Source organism: Gobio gobio (genome assembly GCF_949357685.1).
Source record: "Gobio gobio genome assembly, chromosome: 12".
Taxonomy (NCBI): Eukaryota; Metazoa; Chordata; class Actinopteri; order Cypriniformes; family Gobionidae; genus Gobio; species Gobio gobio.
Genome location: NC_137105.1, coordinates 23,197,380 through 23,218,651, shown reverse-complemented (window position 1 = coordinate 23,218,651; position 21,272 = coordinate 23,197,380). Strand labels below are relative to the sequence as shown.

The 21,272-nt window shown below is 40.0% G+C and overlaps 1 protein-coding gene across 8 annotated transcripts; it reads right to left on the bottom strand.

Annotated features, from left to right (window-relative positions):
• Positions 1 to 2,401: 2,401 nt before the first annotated feature.
• asb2a.1 (ankyrin repeat and SOCS box containing 2a, tandem duplicate 1) lies at positions 2,402 to 19,731 on the bottom strand. 8 transcript variants are annotated; one of them, XM_079831470.1, is made up of 12 exons: positions 19,560 to 19,730; positions 14,423 to 14,699; positions 13,650 to 13,763; positions 13,235 to 13,288; positions 12,839 to 13,008; positions 12,598 to 12,753; positions 12,082 to 12,327; positions 11,816 to 11,987; positions 11,596 to 11,646; positions 4,576 to 5,137; positions 4,331 to 4,484; positions 2,402 to 4,240 (listed from the first exon to the last, which is right to left on the bottom strand). In XM_079831470.1, the coding sequence occupies exons 2-12, from the start codon at positions 14,689 to 14,691 to the stop codon at positions 4,095 to 4,097; spliced, it is 2,094 nt and encodes a 697-aa protein (XP_079687596.1). In that variant the 5' UTR covers positions 14,692 to 14,699; positions 19,560 to 19,730; the 3' UTR covers positions 2,402 to 4,094. The 8 variants fall into 8 exon arrangements, with proteins under 8 accessions (XP_079687596.1, XP_079687598.1, XP_079687597.1 ...); XM_079831472.1 differs by lacking the exon at positions 13,235 to 13,288 and having other exon boundaries at positions 19,560 to 19,731; XM_079831471.1 differs by lacking the exon at positions 11,596 to 11,646.
• Positions 19,732 to 21,272: the final 1,541 nt, after the last annotated feature.

Here is a 21,272-nt window from a genome sequence, read left to right as displayed (position 1 = left end):
TAGCCTACATGAGATACTTCAGAAGGCACTTCAAGCAGGGCATAGCATTGGCTGGGAAAGGAGTAGACATACTGGGAATCTGGGCAATGCCATCAGTTCTGCTCTCAACAAGCAGTCTGGCCATCTGGAAAGAGCCTTTTCTGGCTGACACCAGAACTGACCTGAAAAAGTTCAGGTCGGGGTAACAACCACCTTCAAGGGCATAGAGACATCGTCTGTGTTACTATTACGGACAACATTTTCGCAAACAACATTAGCTATGTAAATGTAGGCCTAGTTACTGGTAAAAAAATAAAAATCTCTACACTATGTATTTCTCCATTTACAGACACTAGGGGGCATAGCACCCACGGAAAAACACGAGAAAGTCTCTCATTAATTTTAACCAATCAAAAAGATCGATTGAGATTCAGGAACCTCTCTGATTGGTGGATCTCACAACAGGTCCCATTTAGCGTTAAACACAACTTGACTAAAGCTTGTGCTGTCTGTTTTTTGTTGTTGTTGTGGTTTGTTTTGTTTTTGGGCGTTTTTTTGCACGATGAACATTTTTATTTTAAGTAATGAATTCCAAAATCATCAGCGAGAGCAGCGTGAAGCTACTAACAATAGCATGAATGAATGGATTGTTAGGTAAGCCCACGTTTTCTTCTCAACGCCATACGATAATTAAAATGTATTAGTTATTAAATAATGTATATTTAATTGAATTATCATTAATTATATTTGTATATATACAAAAACGGATGTAATTAAAATACAGGGGTAATAATAGTATTAGCAATAAGGCATACATAGTTTGAGTAAAAGAAGTGGAAGAAAAAGCTGTAGCTTAAAAACATCGATGTGTTCTCATTCTCAACTTGATGAGCAAAGAGTAACGTTAATATTTCTGTTCGGGTGATTATCACCCCAACATTATTCATTAAACATTTACACGAGAACCTGTGATGTTTTGTGTTAATTATGTGAAATCAGTTATGCAAGCAACTTGTAGTTTAAAGGTATCCTACACTATGTAACTTTTTCTTTTCTTTTTTGTCTTACCCTGATATAGTAAGACTATTATAGCCTAAGCGTTTATATTTTAGACCTAGTGATATGGTGTTTCATCATATCCGTAAATAAAGAAAAGTTTGTCCGGGCCACCTGGGCGTGTGCATGGTGTGGAAGTGGCATAGTTTAGCGGTATATTAACATTAAGTGGCATGGCATCTTACGCACAAAAGCGATTGGCACATTATGTTTAGTGGCTGGCACATGCCAGTGGAATGTCAAAAGATGCGCTTGTGCCACTAAAACCTGTTACATGTGCCAGTGGATTGTGGCATGTGCCACTAAAACTTGCAATGTCTCGATGTATTGTGCCATGTGCCAACTGTACATGTGCCAGTGGATAGTGGCATGCATGTTCCACTAAAACTTGCGACGTGCTGATGGATTGTGTAATGTGCCGCTTGTAGATGTGCCAGTTGATAGTGGCATGCATGTGCCACTAAAACTTGCAACGTGCTGATGGATTGCATCATGTGCCACTGGAATGTTGTGGCACCTCCTCCAGTAGTGACTGACAGATGAGTTGAGTAGCTATGCTGACGTAATTGTTACACTAAATCCTAAATAAATAGCCTATATATATATATATATATATATATTTCAGCCACTTCCAGAAGTAGTCGAAAACGCATTCGACCGTATTGCTTTCGTAGTATGAACGATCATGTGGTCGAATGTGTTCGAACAGCCACAAAAGACAGCCGACTCTACGCCTACTGCCCTAATATGTAAACCTCATGGGAAGTTTACATATAATCCCCAGACAGGATTTAAACTTTGTCAGCTGAAGAAGACCAAGTTTGGTTTGTGTCTCCCTCATCTACTTGTGATCCGATTGACCAAAATGCATCTTAATACCAGGTGTAAACAGAGCCTAGGTTATTGGGAGGTCCCATAACATACAGCAACATGCCCCAAAACAATGTCACATGTGCCAATGACAACCGAACAGTGTTGGGCAAGCTACTTGGAAAATGTAGTGAGCTAAGCTAGCAGATACTCTAGTCTACATTAAATTAAGCTTCACTACACTGAAGCTACCCCCCTGAGAAATGTAGTAAGCTAAGCTACAGCAACATGGCAAAAGTAAGTTTACTACATCTAAGCTATTTTTTAAAATGTAATTCATATATTGGACCAACTTCAATCAGTGCTATCTCAGTGATCAATAAAAGTCAACAGATAGGCAGGCATACTTTTTCAGTTCAATTGTTTGATCAACAACTGTCCCAAACCAATTTAAACAAAAACCAGGTGTCGAGAGTGTGTATGTTCATCTGTATGTGTATGTATGCGTACGTACCTGTGTTTGCATGTTTATGCTCAATTTAGACTTGGGCACATTGGCAGGACAAACTGTAAGTTAATTAAAAACTCAACTCAGCTCAAAGTACAGTAGCAAAAGAATTAAGACCTTAATTAAGACCCCAAACAGTATACCAACATGTCACAAAAAAAACAATGTACGCTTACAACAGCGCATGCCATGCACGAGTAAATTGCACTTGAAAACAAAAGTCCACTAGAAAGTGCTCACACGCCAAACCCGTCTTTCTGCGCTCATGGCCAAAGGAATACTTTCAAAGGCTGGCGCGTGCATCTGTAGTGTACCCGCGACTTTAGCAGTTGTATTTCCAATTTGAGATTGATCTTCAGAAATGCTTGGGAAAATGTAGCTTGTGTGGACGCCACCGCACTACTTGATCAACAAAAGAGCTTCTACTGAAAAGCTATTTGATTCAGAAAACAGAGACGCTACCACCACGCTATTGAAAAATTTAGTTAAACTAGTAACCCAACACTGCAACTGAATGTGCCACTGCATGTGTCAATAAGCGTAGTAGCATGTAAACGCCTAATAGAGGAGAGTCTGCTGGCAAAGAGAGATTGCGACAGTCACAGTGCTCGTAATAAAACGAGAATCAACATTGGCTTGGCTTTTTGGAGATAGCGAGCACTGAGAGATTTGAAATGTAAAGGTGACACGAAGATGGCATTTGTATTACTCAACATGCGAGTAAGTACTTTATTGAACAGATAAATTGTCATATGTAGCTGTCCAACAGAGTTCATTGTAAAGCATTGTCTATTTTATTGTGAACGGTCATTTCATTATGGTTGTTGTATTGCTGTGCTAGAATCTATTTTCAAGGTACTGTGTCTATTAACGGGTATAGCTCAGTGGTTCTCAAACTGTTTTGGTCACACTGGACTGGTGCTCCCCAGCTCTGACAAAAAATGATAAAACACCTGCAATTTCACTTTGTAATGCTGTTGAAACATTGAAAAATATAACCGCAGAAGAGAATAATAGACCAGAACATAACTTTAATTTGAATAAACAAAAAATTTAAATATTTCAGTAATGCATTGTATGAATAATATAATCAGTCAAATGCTATCATTAATCATATGGTTGGAAGTTGTTCAAAAATATGCATTGTCACAACTTATTAAGCACTGACTGAATCAGGAAAATTTATGCCATTTAAAATGTATATAGAATTTAAAGTTTGAAGAATGTGATGCACTTCTGAGTATTGGTTTGTTTTGCAAGCAAACAAAGCATCAAAATACTAGAAAGAAAATGTACACCTGACTATGAAAACCAGTCAAAAATAAAAATACAAAACTATACACATAAGTATATTTCTTAATAAGTTCAATGCATTTCCACTACATTGCAAAATGTTAATTTATTTTCTGTCACCATCTGTCATTTTTGGCACCTATAACACCCCTTATAATTGCTTTTTCTAAGTATACATACAGACAAATTAAAGTATACCATCTAAATCTATTTATTACATTAATTTATTACTAAATTCTGTATGATAATTACATGTAAACATTTATGGCCTTTTTATACTATTAAGCATTTGTTTCTTTTATGTTTTTATTTGTTCAAAAATGGACTCAGAATGTAGATGCCATTCTAAAAATGTAGCTCAGTGCAAGTTCTGCAAACAGAAAGTATGTGATTTTCTAATGTCATTGTTCTCTCTGTACTAACTAAGAGATAACGCTCATAAGCAAGCTTAAAACTGTTGCTCTCGTTCTTGATGATTTAGGAATTTGATCAACCTTGGAGGAACTGGAAGCGTGCAAATTTTCTTCAGTCTGTTGATCCCGAGCAGTTTGCGTATTTTCAGTCTGCAGAGCTGCATGAGTGGGCGTGGAGGCACTGCAATCAGAACCAGCAAACGAATACACAGGTGACTTAAGTCATTTGCATTATATGAATAATTTAAGCAAAAGATATGGGTGTGCATACTTGATTTTTCTTTGATGCATTGCCACTCATGATAACTGTCCAGATGTTCAATGAGTCGTGCACAGAGTTTCACGTGCCCAACATAGTCAAGCAGCACATCAATAATAGGTCCCGCCCAGCGGGAGTAGTTTTCAGTGGAGATCACCTCACAGAACTAGTAAAAAGTGTATAAAATGTATACACAATTCAGAATAATAATAAAAAAAAACCAATTTGACTGTATTTATTGTCTTCAGGCCACTCACCTGAACACAGGTCTTTTCCATATTTTCATCTGGATCATATCTTACATTACGCCTAATCTTTATAGGAGGATGAGGATTGCTGCCATAAACACAATTAAAACATGACCAGGCATCACAGCCATTATCCATCAGATACTTCAGTAAGGTCAGATACTTCAAACAGAACATAACAGTGGCTGGAAAGGTAGTTGGGTGAGTTGGGATGTAGGAATTGACATTAGCACCATGTTCCACGAGCAAAGTCACTGTCTGTATGCAACCCTGTCTCAGGGCCACCAGGAGCGGGTTGAATGTGTCCAGGTTTGGGTTAGCACCAGCCTCCAGGAGCATGATGGTAGCATCAATGTTGTTGTTCATGACGGTGAAGTAGAGAGCTGAGCTGCGTCGATCTTCATACATCATAGAACGGTCCTCAGACAATGTGGCATTGACATCAAAGCCGGCTTCGATCAGTACCTCGAGAATATCATTTCTGTTGCGCTCCGCTGCTAAATGGAGAGGGCTGATACCTGAACGTCTCACTCTGGCCTTACTTGTGGCTGGGATCAGCATGTATACAATGCTGAAAATGAGAAATTTGGTGCTCTTGAGTGTTACCTTGCTAGTGTGCACCAAAATACAATTGAATGTTATGTTAGCATTTGACAACATTAGGGTGAAATGACCATTATAAAATAGAAAAATTATTTCATAAGAAGACAATACATGGAAACCTTTTAAAAAAAGTTTGTATGTAGTGATTAGCAATAATTAAATTTTAGATAAAATAGGGTTCTAGGGTTGGGAACCAAGAATTTTGTGAATGACATTCGGGTTTATTAGGGGCAGTTCATACAGTTTTTGCCTTCCACTGCGCTGCATTTCCATTGTTTTTCTATGTAAACGTGCATGCACAAGATGGATGTCTTTGACTGTTGTACTCCCTTTTGCCAGTGTATCGTGCAGTCTAAAAACACAGCATTTGAGTTCAAGTTTAGAAATTCAACTTAAAGTTGTGTGACATCTGTCAGCAGATGGCAGCCTCGTCCCTTACTGTTTCCATAGACTCTTCATTTCCCAGTATTCTCTGCTCATTATTAGTTAACCTGTTTCACCTGTGTCTTGTTTTCTTAATTTCCCTGTCTATTTAAATGCCTTTTGCTCTGCATTCTTTATGAAATTTGGGTTTACATTCTCCGTTGGCATTTCAAGCTGTTCTTGAGCTGTTGAGTCTTGGATTCCCTGTTCCTGCCTGCCCTCCTTGGAGTGTATAGCCGCGTTTCCACCGCAGGAACTTTCCCCAGGAACTAGGAACTTTGGGGTGGTACTCTGTGTGTTTCGACCACAGAAACCGGGGTCTAAATGAAGTTCCGGGTAAATATTTCCCCCTCCAAACGGCCCTGCTCGCGAGGTAGTACTTTTTCAAAGTTCCGGAACTTTCGGGGGGTGGGACTTGGGCGCTGAACATGCTGATTGGTTGAGCTCTCGCAGCATTTTATTTCAACCGGCGTTTTTAAAAGTCTTGCGAGGTTTGGTCTGCATTCAGTAAATATCAGTCTTGCTCTTTCTGTCCAATCGCGCGCGTTGTCTCAGCAATCGCATGGTCAATGTCCGTAATAGCTGATAAAAACATGCGTTGTCTTATTTTAAATCTAGCTTTACGAGCTTTCAGAATACGCTTTAGTATCAGTGCTCATCTCTTTTCCGCTGTTTTGTTAATTATATATTTAGTAAACCAATACATAACTAGCAAAAGCAGCGCTGCTTGCATCTCCTCCATACTTGTAATTGTTGCAGACATGTATCGCACAAAAATGATTACTATCCGTCACTGACTGGGAGGAGCAGCCGCGCGCAGTCCCACATCTCTGGACTTATTTGCCTAATCTTTGCGGTACTTTAGACCGCAGTGGAAACGCAGACAGAAGCAGTTCTGGGGTAAAAAAGTTCCTGTAAAAAAAGTTCCTGGTACAAATTGTTCCAGGTAATTTCGGTGGAAATGGGGCTTATGTTGTGTGTTTTGACTGATTAAATGTGCTTGACCCTCTGCCTGGTATGGACTATGACCTTGGATTATATTTGTAAATAAACTGTGCTTGGATTCTCACTCCTTCTGCTAAATGCTGTCATTACAAAACAAAATCATTATAGAAGACTTCATCATTATGGATCCAGCAGTTTAACTAGTCTGTATGCACCAAGATAAAGTCACACTTGAAAAACACATTCAGAGTTTCCTAGACATTGCTAATGCTTCTGATTTACCAGACTGTGCTCTCGTTGACTTCTTCTGTCACAGGCTTAACCCTCATCTCAAGGACAAGTTAATTTATGAAGCTCCTCAAAGTTGTTTCAGTGACTTTCTGGACTATACGTTGTGGTTAAGCGTGTCACCATTCACCATGGGAGTAGCAGACTGGGAAGCATCACTTAAAAGATTTTTAGGAGGGGGCTATGTGAGACAAGCATTGATGGCCACGGAGCTTGGCCAGCACTTTCCATCTGTGCCCACTGTAATGCTGACAACCCCAGTGCTTACAGCGCTTGCCAGTGCAGTCATGTTAGAGCCGCCAGTCACCAATAAAGTCAAGTTAAAGCTGCCAGCACAGTCCTGTCAGAGCCATCAGCCGCCAGCGCAGTCCTGTCAGAGCCACCAGCTGTTTATCTGGTCTTCCTCCTACCGCCCGTTTATCTTCCTCTGCTCTTTCAATGATGGCAGTGGCACAATGGTGTTTAGTCAACATTCGTCGAAATGGCTTTGAATACAACAGCTGCACATTATTCAGAGTCTATTCTTGAACCTGAGTCTGTTCCTGAGTCAGTCCTAGTCTACAAATCTGTTCCTAAGGCCAAAGCTGTTCCTGAGCCTGTTCAAGTCTATGAGTTTGTTCCTGAACCTAAGTCTGTTCCTGAGCCAGTCCTAGTCTGCAGATCTGTTCCTGAGCGTGAGGCTGTGCACTCTCTACTTACGCCCGTTTACGAACCTGACGCCAAGCCTACTTCTGAGGTCAGTTCAGATCTTGTATTTCCCTTTGAATACTGCCTTGTGCCTACGTTGGTTAACTCTGCCACTCCAGTCACTAATGTGGAGGCCAAGTCTGTATGCCATATTAGTTTTGTGAGGTTTGCCTGGCCTTGGTTCACTGCTGATCCGCCTTGGGAGTTTCTGGTTCCACCTGCCTGGCTCAGGTGGTCGTTGGCTCCACCTCTGTCCAGCGTGCTCCGCCCTGGAGACCCTCTTTCCAGCGTGTCCTGCCCTGGAGACCTTCTGTTCAGCGTGCTCTGCCCTGGAGACCCTCTGTCCAGCGTGCTCCGCCCTGGAGACCCTCTGTCCAGCATGCTTTGCCCCGGAGACCTTCTGTCCAGTGGACCCCACCTTGGCCGTTACTGGCTTTAGGAACTCTCTACACCCAACTTGCTGGTCTCTGGCTCTCAGCTCTGCTTCTGCTTCTATGTTTGTTTCTGCTCCATGGTCCTGAAGTCTATTTAAATGTCTTTTGCTCTGCATTCCTTATGAAATCTTATTTGTTTGGTTTACATTCTCCGTTGGCATTTCGAGCAGATCTTGAGTTTATGTTTGATTTCTGCTAGAGTCTTGGATTCCCTGTTCCTGTCTGGGTGTATTTTGTGTATTTGGATTGATTATATGTGCTTGACCCTCTGCCTGGTATGGACTATGACCTTGGATTATACTTGTAAATAAACTGTGTTTGGATTCTCACTCCTTCAAAATGTATTTTGCCGCGAGTGTAGTTTAGCAACTCTCGGTAGACCTGAGAGCTGGAAAAACTAAACTCTGGTCAGGCCAATCACAGCGTGTGTAGAGTCGGTGGGCGGGCTTAACATAATGACATCATGGCAGAGTTGCAGAGGTTCTGCTACTCATAAACAGAGAAGCTGGCGAACAGCGGTCTTCAGAATCGGCTTTGGCCGCGACTCTGGAAGACTTGGAGTTAAGCTTTTATTTGAGAAAAGAACAAAGAACGGCACTGAAGTCATTCTTAAGAAAAGAAGATATGTTCGAAGTTTTGCCGACCGGATACGGCGAAAGTCTATCAACTAACGTCAGCTCGGCTTCGCTTTCTTCTTTGCTCTGGTTGGTTGTGGCGGTCATGGCGCTATCCAATTGCATGCAGAGGGAATTTGAAAGACAACCGTTTATCCCGCCCCTCGGATTGAGCCCCGTCAATGGTGAGTTTCCAGACCCACATCAAGATGTTGGGTCTGGCTTGTCAGGCTACCAAATCATTACACCATGAAATCAAAATGGACAATTTCTATTTATTACAAATTATTTCCATGCATATCTTCAATCAAAATAACTTCTGCTCCATCTTGCAACGATTGCTCCCTCTTGCTCCCTCTTCTGTTCACTGATGACACTTCAACTGGCACAAAGACGGGACACTCAGATAGCTAGATCAATCAGATCATCCAGGGCAGATGGTAATTCCAGAGCATACATTTCATTCTGCATGCGGTCAGCCAACCCATGCAGGAACATTTCCCACTGCGCCTCCTTGTTCCAGATTGATTACCTTATCTAAGCTCTGCCAACACCCGTGCCGCTTCTCTGCCAGACACGGCACAGTCAAACACCTTCTTCAGTTCTTCCACGAAGGACTGGAATGGGAAGCAGCACTGACGTTTCTTTTCCCACACTGCTCTTCCCCATTAAGCTGCTGGGCCAGTCAGGCGTGATCACCAAAGCCACTTTAGATTCCTCTGATAGGAAGTCAGATGGCTGGAGAGCAAAAAACAGATGGCACTTAGCCGGAAATTAATGACACAATTGTGGCTCACCAGAATAGGCAGCTGGAGTTGGTGGTCAAGGTTCTCTGTGACGAGCAGTAAGATTTCTGATGGGGGGAACTGATGGTCGGTAAGGGGCAGTGGACAGGTTAGCTGCCTCTGTCTTCAATTGCTGGAAATAGGTAGACAACTCTGCAACCTGCGCTACCAAAGCCTAAACCGCTCAACTCGTCGCCATGATCTGTTCCTTTTGGCATTCCATACGAGCATTGCTGCTGGCCAAAATGTCTCTCGGCTCGGAAGCACTCGCTGGATTCATCGCTTAGATCGTTATTTCAGGGAAATAACAACTGGGTCCAGTAGCGAATGGTGTTTCAGTGTTTCCCATACATAGACTAATTTGTGGCAGTGCGCCACAGAATCAACACCGGCTGCCACATATTGTGTTTTGTTATTCCTTTTTTTAACGCTATTTAAAACACGCAGCGTATTCGTTCAGCTGCATTTCCTTTCCTTGCTCTCCCTCCGTCTCTGTCACTCATGCATCTGTCTCACATACACACACACACACACACACACAGCCCCTCCCCTCCGTGCACACCGCGTCTGTCTCCATGAAAACGAGATCATCCCTGGAAGCGTGGAAGGCCTATTTGGTGCAGAGAAGATGGCTGGCAAATTCACAAGTTTACGAAAGGTTGGTATCTCATGAACCCCTTTACACAATCACACATTAAAAAGTGCTATAAAAATATTTTATATTCTGAATACAATGTTTTCAGTGTGTTAATGTTGGAGTCCCGACCCAACCCTTAGCAAACAAGCGACTGCGCCTTCTTTAGAAAGTTAACTATTCGCAAGTTTGCTGTAAAATGCAGTTGGGTTGTTGAGGTCAAAACACTATATGTAGCAGCTGTGAATCAAATAAGCTTATTATAAATAATGTTATGTAATTTTTTTACTCTTACACTGAATGTTTGCTGCTTCAATCCAGCTGAGTAATGAAAGTATTAGCCACGACTGAAAAAGGCTTTTGTTGAGGATAAGGACCAGCCTGAACCGGAGGTATCAGTCTGAAACAGAACTGAACAGTCCGACCAGTGTAATTAGTAATGTTATTAATTATTGTGTATACTGTGTAATGAATTATTAACGAAATAATTATTTTGAACCCAGACACCATCCCACCCCCTGTCTGACATGGAACAACAATCCCCCCCACCCCCCCACCACCAGAAATTGCTATCTAATCTGTGGGAAACACTGTGTTTATTGCGTATAAAATAAATACAGAAAACAACAGGCTTTGTAAGTGCAGATCAAACAGCAATGGGCTGGAGAAGCAGATTGCCGACTATAGAGCCAAATAGAAATCCAAGAACATCGATGACAACAGGAAATCCAAACAAGAAACAAGAACACAGGAAAATAACTGTGAACACAAGACGGCAAAAGAAGTGGCAGGACATGAGCAACAACGATCTGACAAAAGAATTACTGCCAACACAAGGGTAGATATAGGGGAGAATGAAATGAGTTGTCCAGCAACGGTGATAGCCAACTAGGCCAGTGACAGAAACGTGAGCCGTGACAATGCGATCGTAGCAATAGCAAACCACAACAATCCAATGATAATCAATTCCCGAGGGACAATAACAAAATCCCACCCTTTTTTTTCTTAGAGAAGATGTTTCACTTGGATATACATCACAAAAGGGAAGAATAGATAATTGAAACTTCCGGTTCATGGTGACTTTAAAAATGCATGTCTCACACTAGATGCTGCAAAAGACACAAGACGCAAATTCAACGGTCAAAGACGTCAGTCTAGCGCATGTTTACATAAAAAACAATAGAAAAGCAGTGCAATGGAAATGCAAAAACGCATTATGTGTGTGAATGGTTAGTCGTTCACACACATGCGTTCTTTCACTGGAATACCAATATAGGCTACTCAGAAAGAGTTTCCTGCACTATATATTCAACAGCGCCGCATACCTCTACTGAATCTATTCAGATTCCCATCCCTAAACATCTCATGCTATAAGGAATTAAGCTATGGGATGATTATGGGCTGGTAAAACTGTTAGGCGAGAAAATGACCCTACACATAATAAACTAGAAGAGTTAACAAGACATGACATGTATGTCAGAAGAAAGAGCACTTGTCTTAAATGGTATTTTGCAAATAAAACCATTTGCTTCTGCTTGAGTTAGCTTGAGTTTACAGGTTACAGGATTAGCACCTTCTTGCCACAGCATTGCTGTAAAGAACCCGTTGAGACTTACTTAGTTTCGCTGGCATTTTTGCGGGTACACCCGTAAGTGATGAGGTCTTTGCTGAAAATTAATGCAAGATCATGAAATGTACTAAACCTAAACTCTTAAGAACCAATGGCCTTCGCATACAAATACGTTGTTTAGATAAACTGTGACCTGAGAACATTCCTCCCAAAGCAAATTCATTCATTCATACAAATTCCTTATTAAGTGAATTCTTAATTCATACCCATCATTGCCACGCTGGGCAGCAATATGGATTGGCATCAGTCCTGTTTTGCCCGGCTTGTTGGCGTCTGCATTTTGAGATAGAAGGAACTCTACAACGCCCTCATGACCATTTTTACAGGCCTCATACAGTGCTGTGGCTCCATCTGCAGCCTGGCTGTTGAGATCTGCACCTGATTGAGGTGAAATGCATTACATTTGAGATGCATTACATCACAAAGCAACAATGGAACAGAAAGGAAAAGGACAAACAATGAAAGATGTTACCATTTTTTAAAAGCATGCGAAGTGCATCCACGTTTCCACTTTGAGCAGCGACAAAGATAGGAGTAATTCCGTACATGTTGGGCATGTTGACTTTGGCTCCAGCTTTCATTAGCATCTCACAGATTTCCACATTGTTCCTGCACACACTCTCATGAAGAGCGGTCCAGCCTTGAATACAGTTCTTATTCACAGAGGCGCCGAAATTCAGTAACATGGCAACCATAGCTGGGTTCTCCTTCTCACAAGCTACATATATGTATAGAAATGATACAATTTCTATCACACAACTGAAGGTCATATTAAATAAATACTAAAAATCTTTTTGTGGATCTGGGATTGTAAGCTAGGCTTTATTTTAAACCTTAAAATAATGTCATCTGAATGTAAGGAACTAGAATTAACAAGAATTCAAATATCTATTTTAACAAAAAAAACAACATCAAGATAAAATGAATGTTTTGGGGAGAAAAAAAACTTGAAGGTTTATAGGTCTTGTGTGGATGGATGGATGGATACCTTTATAAAGGGGAGTCTCCCTTTCCTCATTGGCAATATCAGGATCAGCCGCATTCTCCAGAAGACACTCCACACATGCAAGCTGTTCCCTGGACACAGCTAACATTAAAGCAGTCTTCCCTTTCAAAGTGCGCTGGTTAACCATGCCAGGTTGAGCTGTGTTCATGATAAAAGCCAGAACAATCTGTTTGAGCTCGGCTAAAAAGTTGAATTGAGTAAATGTCAAATGAGTGCACTCTACCTCTCAGAAGAATGTTAATGCATTGATGTTGTCCATAATATGCCGCCTCGTGCAAAGGAATCCATCCATCTTTATTTGGTGTTAGAAGGTTGCAATCAGGTTGCTTAACCAATAGTCTCACTGTACCTACATCCCCGTCCAAAATGGCCTTAGCAATAGGCTGAAGCTTCCTAGAGAAGACATCGCTTTTATTTTGATGTTGCAGGTGAGATGATGTTAATTATGGCTCTTGTATATGTAAATATTAAAACGTATAACATATCAACTGTTCCAATTTTAAATTGTAATATTTCACAATATTAAGTCTACTGTTTTATTGTTTGATTGATCAAATAAATGCAGCCTCAGTGAGCATAAAAGACTTCTTTCAAAAACATTTTTAAAAATCATACTGACCCCAAACTTTTGAACGGTAGTGTACATAGTTTGTACATTTGGATATACCATACACTGAAACATACAATTTGGACATTCTGACCACAACATAAAAGTTCAAACATAAAAGTATTTATGTAGAAGCGTGAAATCTTTTTTGATACCGTTCTATTTAATATCATTAATATTATATGTCTGCTGCTGTGGCTCAAATGCTTCATGGTCCGACGTGCAGATCGTCTTGACCATGCCTACATGCCTAAATGCATTGAGTTGGCTGATTAGATATTTGCGTTAACGAGTAGGTCTACCTAGAGTGGCCATATAATAGTCTATAATATATTTTTCAGATTTTATGAAAACGCACAAAAGCCACACTTTTCTTACTAACGTGATTTGTGATCATTGTCATGTGGGTAATTAGGTGATCACTCACTCTTCAGGCTCAGGTGCGACTTGTGTAGTTCCATCATATCTTCGATACGCCACCATTCGCTTGCCAGAACCAGTCACAAAGTGGCTCACCAAACACACATCCTGTGGATTTTCTCTTTTGGAGAAAAAAAAAGAATTGCATTCAGATGGGTTAATTTGATACTCTCTACCTAAATCTCTACCTATTGCACACATTTTCAGAATTCAAATTAAATGACCTACATGATATCTTTGAAATGAAACCAAAATCCACAACCGGAAGCCTAGAGGTGGATCCAAGCAAGGGGATTGGGGCACAGCAATGGATAGTGTCTATTTTTATGCATGGTAGCATGTGAACTTGAACTAAGCTTGCACTTTATAAAGTTGACCTTTGAATGAAGATGAACAGGTGTTGGGCATTTGGGTCAGCCATCGGAGAAGATGCAGTAGGCATCTGTAAGTGATATTGCGACCCTCGAGATGCATCATCATAACATTTCATGAGGCAACATATTAATGGGTATGTTTTGATCCTATGTCTCTGTTTTACATTTAAATGTAGTCATGTTGTTAAGTTCCTGTATTACTTAAATAACATTGAAATATCTGTTTTAAAGAAAAAGTTTAGCTTGATGCCAAAATCTGAGCAGATATTCCATTAGCTTATGTTCTCACTAAAGGTCAGAGTGAGTAAGGTTTACGAAGCACTGGTTATTTTTATACTCGCTCGCAGTGAAAGTTGATTTATGATGGTACCTCATTTCAACTTGAATGAAGCGCGTCACACTGTACCTGGGTGGATTGGCAGGACACGCAGCTGGTTCTAGTTGCTGCTGGGGACGATGTGATGGTGGAGCGTGGCGTGGTGCTGTTGGCATGTTGAGAGCAGCAGGGTTATTACAGTTTTCTGACCCCAGCCCAGAGCTCTGGGCATCAGCAATGCTCCGCTCGATTGCCAGCTGCATGAGCTCATCATCAGACAGGTTGCTATAGAGACTGTAGTCAGCAAATTCCAGGTTGGTGCCTGTGGTACCTGGCATGGACACATGGGCGGCTGCCATGATGGATCCTAAGACAACCAAAACATTCATTATGTAATAAAAAAAACTGGACTAACGTGTATTATTGCCAATTTCATTTGCTTACTTGATTAGGAGAGACAACTAAATGATTTTTTTGGTAACACTTTACAATAAGGTTTCACTTGTTAATATTTACTAACAGCATTTATTAATCTCAGTCAATGCTAATTTCAACATTTACTAATACATATTTTTAAATCTAAAGTTTTCTTTGTTAACATTTGTTAATGCACTGTGAAACAAACAATGAACAAATACAAAGTTCTAGATGGCGCAGCCTGATAGGTCCTTAACTCAATCTGCTTCTTTTCTTGCTGTATCATTCTTGCTGTATCAGTAGCCAATGAGCTCACTGCTCAACCTTCAAATACTTGGTTAGCATTTACTGTAGCAGTGTAGAGTGCTTTCAAAATTCCTCTGAAATTCAACATCAACATCATTCTATATCACTATGTATTATTGCATGGTCTACCTTATTAATTCCTCATGAAGTAACCATACACAAGGTTTAAAATCATGTGTCATGTTAACAGTCCTGTTGTAATGCTTAGAGTGAATTACTAAGCAGTAGCAGCTAGCATATATGCAGTATTGTGTTTATGCAGCAGAAGCAGCAAAGACTATAGAAAGATGGTTCACTCCTATTGCTTATTAATGGGAGAAACTGCAACCCGCAATATATTGGAATACGTTCCACCTTATCAGTAAAAGAGCCAATCGCTGATTGGTAGTATTTGCTAGTTCCAGTTCCCATTGAAATCTGAGACATGCGCTTAGGTCGCGTGTCCACCAAAGCGTTTTTAGCCAAATGAAAACAGTTGGGACACTTTGCTTGCAATGAGACGGAGTGTTACTAGTATCTCATTTTCTAGATTGTTGGTTTCTGTATTGTTTCTATTTAAAAATGCAGCTATAATGTAAAGTATTTGCGCCGGCTCTTGTTTTAAATGATTTTTTTCCATTATTATGCTTGTTGACATTGTCAACACGTCAACATGCTTGTGCAGGCAGAATGTGGCGGTTGGTCAGTGTTGTATTTGTCCATCCTCCACTGTGATTGGATGGCTGAGTAAAAAGTGACAGTGATGAGCGCTGCGTTTTACAGTCTAAGTCTCAAAGTTGTACATCCTTCAACTCTCGACGACAAGTATCTCTTCATTTCTTTACACTCATGCTGTTTTAAAAACGCGGCGCTCCCATTGAAAGCAATTGGAAAAATATGCCAGCCGCGTGAAAAAAGCTTTTGACACGTCCTTGGGACTGCACATATTGGCTGGTCTAGCCTGAAAAATACGCTTTTTTAACGATATTTGGGCATAAGAAACAACATTTAAGGCACATTTCATGTCAGATTTGGTTGCTGATTTGAAATATTTGATTTAATTGTGAGTTCGATTATGCAGTTTTTGAGATTTCCGGATCCATTCAAATAGATGGTCTAGGATGCCCAAAATAACCGCCTGGAGGTGTTGCAAATATGGCCAGCGAGTGAACAGACTTTCCTTGAAAGGGACTTTGGTAGCAGCAAGCAGACAGTGTAGTTGCTATGAGGATATAGTGCATTGCTGTGAACTCATTAAATTGAAATAGGTCTTAAACTGAAATTCGGTTTTGTATTTGTATATTTCATGGGAGCTTACAGCAAGTCTTAGTACTTTTGTTTTGTTCAGCAGCAGCATGCAGTTTATTGAAATTTCAGATTGCAATCTTAGCAAATATTATCAACAGCAACAGCATGCTAGCTGATGTGAAGTATAAAAACACTGTTGTCTTGCATTATTGAGTTGAGTGAGTCTTGTGTTGACTAACGAGTTGATCATGCAATGTGAACATTTATCATTCAATATGCAAACAAATATATTCAGTTTAATTATAATATGGAAGTATGCGATCAGCTGCATTTCCGGCAGAATTAGATTTTGGCCACACAATCTCACAACTAGAACTACAGGACGAGCAGCCATTTAATCTAATGTTGGATACTTCCATCTGCAACATATTAGTAGGCTAAAGGTAAGTAAATTATCCATCCACATAGCAAACAGTCTTGGCCCGAATGCGGCCTCAAGCTGGCACTGCTCCTGACGGCAGCGGAATGCGTCCTGTCAGCCAAAGCTGGGCCATGTGTGGCAATGACGGCACAGCAAGGGTGAAGACAAACAACATGAGGGCCGATTGCTGGTGGAAGGTGTTTGGCCCAGATCAGGCCAGTGATCATGTGGCCCAAATCAGGCTTGTGACCATAGGGCCACATTTTAAATTTTAAATAGTTATTTAATGATTAATTGTCATGCAATATTTATTTAATATTATTATGTTAAAATTAGAAAGATCTGAATCTGAAAGCTGAATAAATAAGCTTTCCATTGATACAGAACCCGTGCGACTTATGACTGGTTTTGTGTTCCAGAGTCACATATAAGGAATTGTATGTATATGCTGTGGCTCAAAAATGTCCACAAATTATACACTGCAAAATTTTATTTGTGCGCTATAATCCAAATCAAAATCTCTGTGATTGCTTCGTGTGAGAAACAAATCCAAATTTATCCAACAATCTTTATCTTAATCTTCAGTAGCATTCACAATGGTCAAATCCAATCAATACAATTTTTTTTTTCTGCTTCAGGGAGCATTACGACAAAGGTTTTATGTCAGTGATATCAAATGGTCATTGGCTCTCGTGTGCTTTGTCAACGATTGCGAAAAGCCGTGTTTCGGTTGGTTGTGCATTTGAATGAAATGTGAGCCTTCACAGCCTGTGTCCCGAAATCACCCCCTATACCCTCATTTACTACTCCCTACATTGGTCCACTAATATAGTTCACTTCAAGGATTGAATGAAAATGATTTTTAAGTTAATTCGGACAATAAGTGTGCCGGAAGGGCTGTCGTGTTTGCATAGTTTGTGCTTGCTGTATAATAATCATTTGAAACTTAACAACCTGGCAACTCCAGTAGTAAGATGAAAAGATTTATCTTGAACTCTGTCATGGAAACTATGTATAAACTTAAATAAAAGAATTTAATAATCAATTCAAAAGGAATTTATGATATTACATTGTAGCAAAATCCATTTCAAGGAAAGTCTGTTCACTCTGCCTTATTTGCCATGCAGGCAGCTGTTTTGAGCATCCAAGACCAAGTCCTATCTATTTGAATGGGGGAAATTTCTGAAAAAATCCTGAAATTTCTAAAACTGCTTGCTGAATTCACAATTAAATAAAATATTTCAAATCAGCAGCAAAATCTGACATAAACCATCTCATAAATGTTTCTTATGCTCAAATATCATTAAAAAAGTCGACATTGGCTGTGACTGGATGTAACCGATCGGCAAGAGTTGCCGCTTGCATTCGGGGAGGAGCTTTGAAGTCGGACAATTTCTGCATCCCATAGTGAAGCTCACGCTTTGTTTGCAAACTTTATCACAGCTGAATTGAAATAAAGGCAATATTTGGCAAATACACATGTTTCAGAGACATTTTCATTCAATACTTTATGTACTGCTTTATACAGCATTTGTTTGTACATGTATAAAGTTCAACATAAGCCTATACTATTGAAATACCAATGAAGTGGGGTCTATCACTTTTATTTGTACATATGACAATATAACATCACAGCTACATGAAAAGAGCTTTAACAGATTTGTGAGCATTAGTGGCACTGAAGGTGTCAGAATAATCACGAAACAAACATGATTGTTGTCATGCTGCAAATACGGCCAATCATGAAACAGTGGTGTCATCATCAGAGCTTGTGCAGCCGTCTGCTCTTGAACTGCTCTAGCGATACTTTGATGCCAAATTTCAAAGTGACGTGGCGTCGGCGCTGTCTCAAGTTGAACAAAATCTCTGGAATTTCTCTGCGCTGCTCAGTCAGTCTAAATGACGGCGATCAGTCTGTGCAGCGCTGTGTGAAGCCTTCAGATTTCTATGGGAACCGGAGCTTCTAACGGCAGCTGCAGTGACGCAATGTCTTTACCAATCAATGATTGGCTCTTTTATTTAGAAGGTGGGACATTTTCCGCCATATTGTGCAGAAAAAATTGTGTAATTTTAACTGTAAAGTATTGTAAAAACGCTACAGAAAAAAAACTGTTAATAGGTTAACAGTAAGTTCCCTACTATATACTGTACAGGGAAAAATTGTAAAATATCTAACTGGACATTTCATGCAATTTTACAGTAAAATGCTGTTAATTGTACAGTTTTTAGAAGTAGACTGATTTACTTAAGGCTGTGAATCGGTACCAATTTAAACTTGTTCTGGCCCAGTTCAGGGTATATGTATATATTATAATATATTCTAAAATATGGGTTATCATTTGGCTGAGACTTGGGCAAGTAATGGCCAATGTGTGGCCCTTTAATTGAGATCTGTGCCACCTGAGGGCTGCAATTCATTGCTGAGCGAAAGGTGGTTGTATTAAGCCAGAGAAAAATTGCTGTCTGGGCACTATATCATGTGAAGAACTATAATTAATCGTGCCACGGCAGTTTTCCAGGCGTCCTCAAACGAAAGCCTCAGTTAATACTTTAACAATATCATATTGGCAATGAGCAAATGATGAAAGAATTTTAATTTTTGGGTGAACTAACCCTTTTAAGTATATATATTAATTAATTCTAACCTCTGTACAATTACAGCTTTTGTAAAAACCACGTTAATGTGCATTAAATATTATGGCAAAAATAGAAAAATCTGAACATCTTAATCAAATTAAAAGTGTGTCTCAGTACCATTGCTGCATATGATGCAATATTAATGCACCTATGTATACTAAATGTTTTATCCAAAACACTAACACAATTCAAAACAAACAAATAAATAAGCAAACTTACCCCCTTAAAAATGTTTCCCCCCTTACTTAACTCAGTCAGATTTCCAAACAGAAAAGTTTTGTTCTTGTTGTTTTTCCCCAGTGTCTAGTGCCACACTCGACGCTTGCACTGGGACTTGTTTAGCTCTCTGCAAAGAGAGGCCTTTGACTGTCACCCCACACCCGACTGTCTAGAGTAAGTTATGGAGAGGACATGTGATATGTAGTATGCCAAGATTATCAACCTCTTAGCTAATACTGTTCTTGAGGAGCAGCAGACCTGCAGATTACAAAGAAGTCTGTGGGCTCTCCACTGACTACAGCAGAAATGTATTATATAAATATATTATCTGAAAATACCCAGAATAAGATTTCTTGATTGATGTGGATTTATAAAGATAATAAAACAAAATTTTCTCTAAGTCATTTAAGACTGTATCATGTAGCTGTAAATAATGCTTGAACTCACCTTCATATAATGGCTTTGTTTAATGAAGCCTTTAGTGCCTAGCTGGGTTAAATTGTTAGACTGTTTTTGCTGTGTTAGGTTACAAGTGTGTCAAGGCTACGAGACAGGACATAGAATTGCATTGTGTGAATACCTTATTCCTTATTTATAGTTAAAGCTGTTACGTTAATGTCAAGGTTATGAACTTGCATCATACTTTTGTTTGGGCTGATGCAATTTAACCCTTTTTAGTTGCCATTTTAGATAATTAATGAATAATTTGACAAACATTATCAAATAAACAAGAAGTCTGAGTTACATCCACTAGGTTAGTCTGCAGATTTGCACTTTTGCAGTTGTGTCCTCTTTTTTCATTATAAGGTATTCCAATGTCTCGGTTACTATTGTAATCTCTGTTCCCTGATGAAGGTAACAAGACGGGGTGTCGAATGCTGACACTAGGGGTCCCAATGAAAAAATGACACTGCTGAACTGCATTACTATGTTACCAGACGGGAGAAAGAACAATACAGAGACTACAGCCTACCCAAAGGGGAGGTTAATAATGGAAAATACATCACACATTGTGGTAAAACTAGACTTTTATAAAGGGGTGGCCAAGGCTACTCTAGGGGGTCCATAGACCGTGAAAGAATATCATGTTTAATACTTACTTGTTTTCATTGTTTTGACCCATGTGCCATGGTATTCTAATAAAAAGCTGCAAAAATTTTAGATACACGTAAAATGTCACAATTCTTGATTCCAACTTACAATATACCACAGCAAAAACTACAAGCCTAATTAATATAACTTTAAAACATCATTGTAGAAAAGTGTGACTCTGGACAGGCAACAAAGTCCGCTCTGGACTCTGGACAGGCTCTGGCACCGATATGTGTGCTGTCCGGACACACCACATTGCTGTGCCACAATGATCAGCGCTGCACACTCTGAAGACTCCGGCTCGGGCATGGCGGCCATCTTGGATGAGGGCTCTGGTGTGGCGGCCATCTTGGCAGAAGGCTCTGGCATGTTAAGCACTGTGTGATTGTGGGGCTCCATGCCCACAAAATCCACAGTGAATGATGAGCCATTCTGTGAGAGCCTTGGCCTGATAGACCTTCAGGATGGCCATGGCATACAGGGCGGAGACGACCTGTCCAGTAAGTCAAGTCACCTTCATTTATATAGTGATTTTCACAACACAGATTGCTTCAAAGCAGCTTTACAGTGATAACAGGAAATTCATTTAGTTTTAGATGAAAAGCTAAAGTAAGTTTTCGA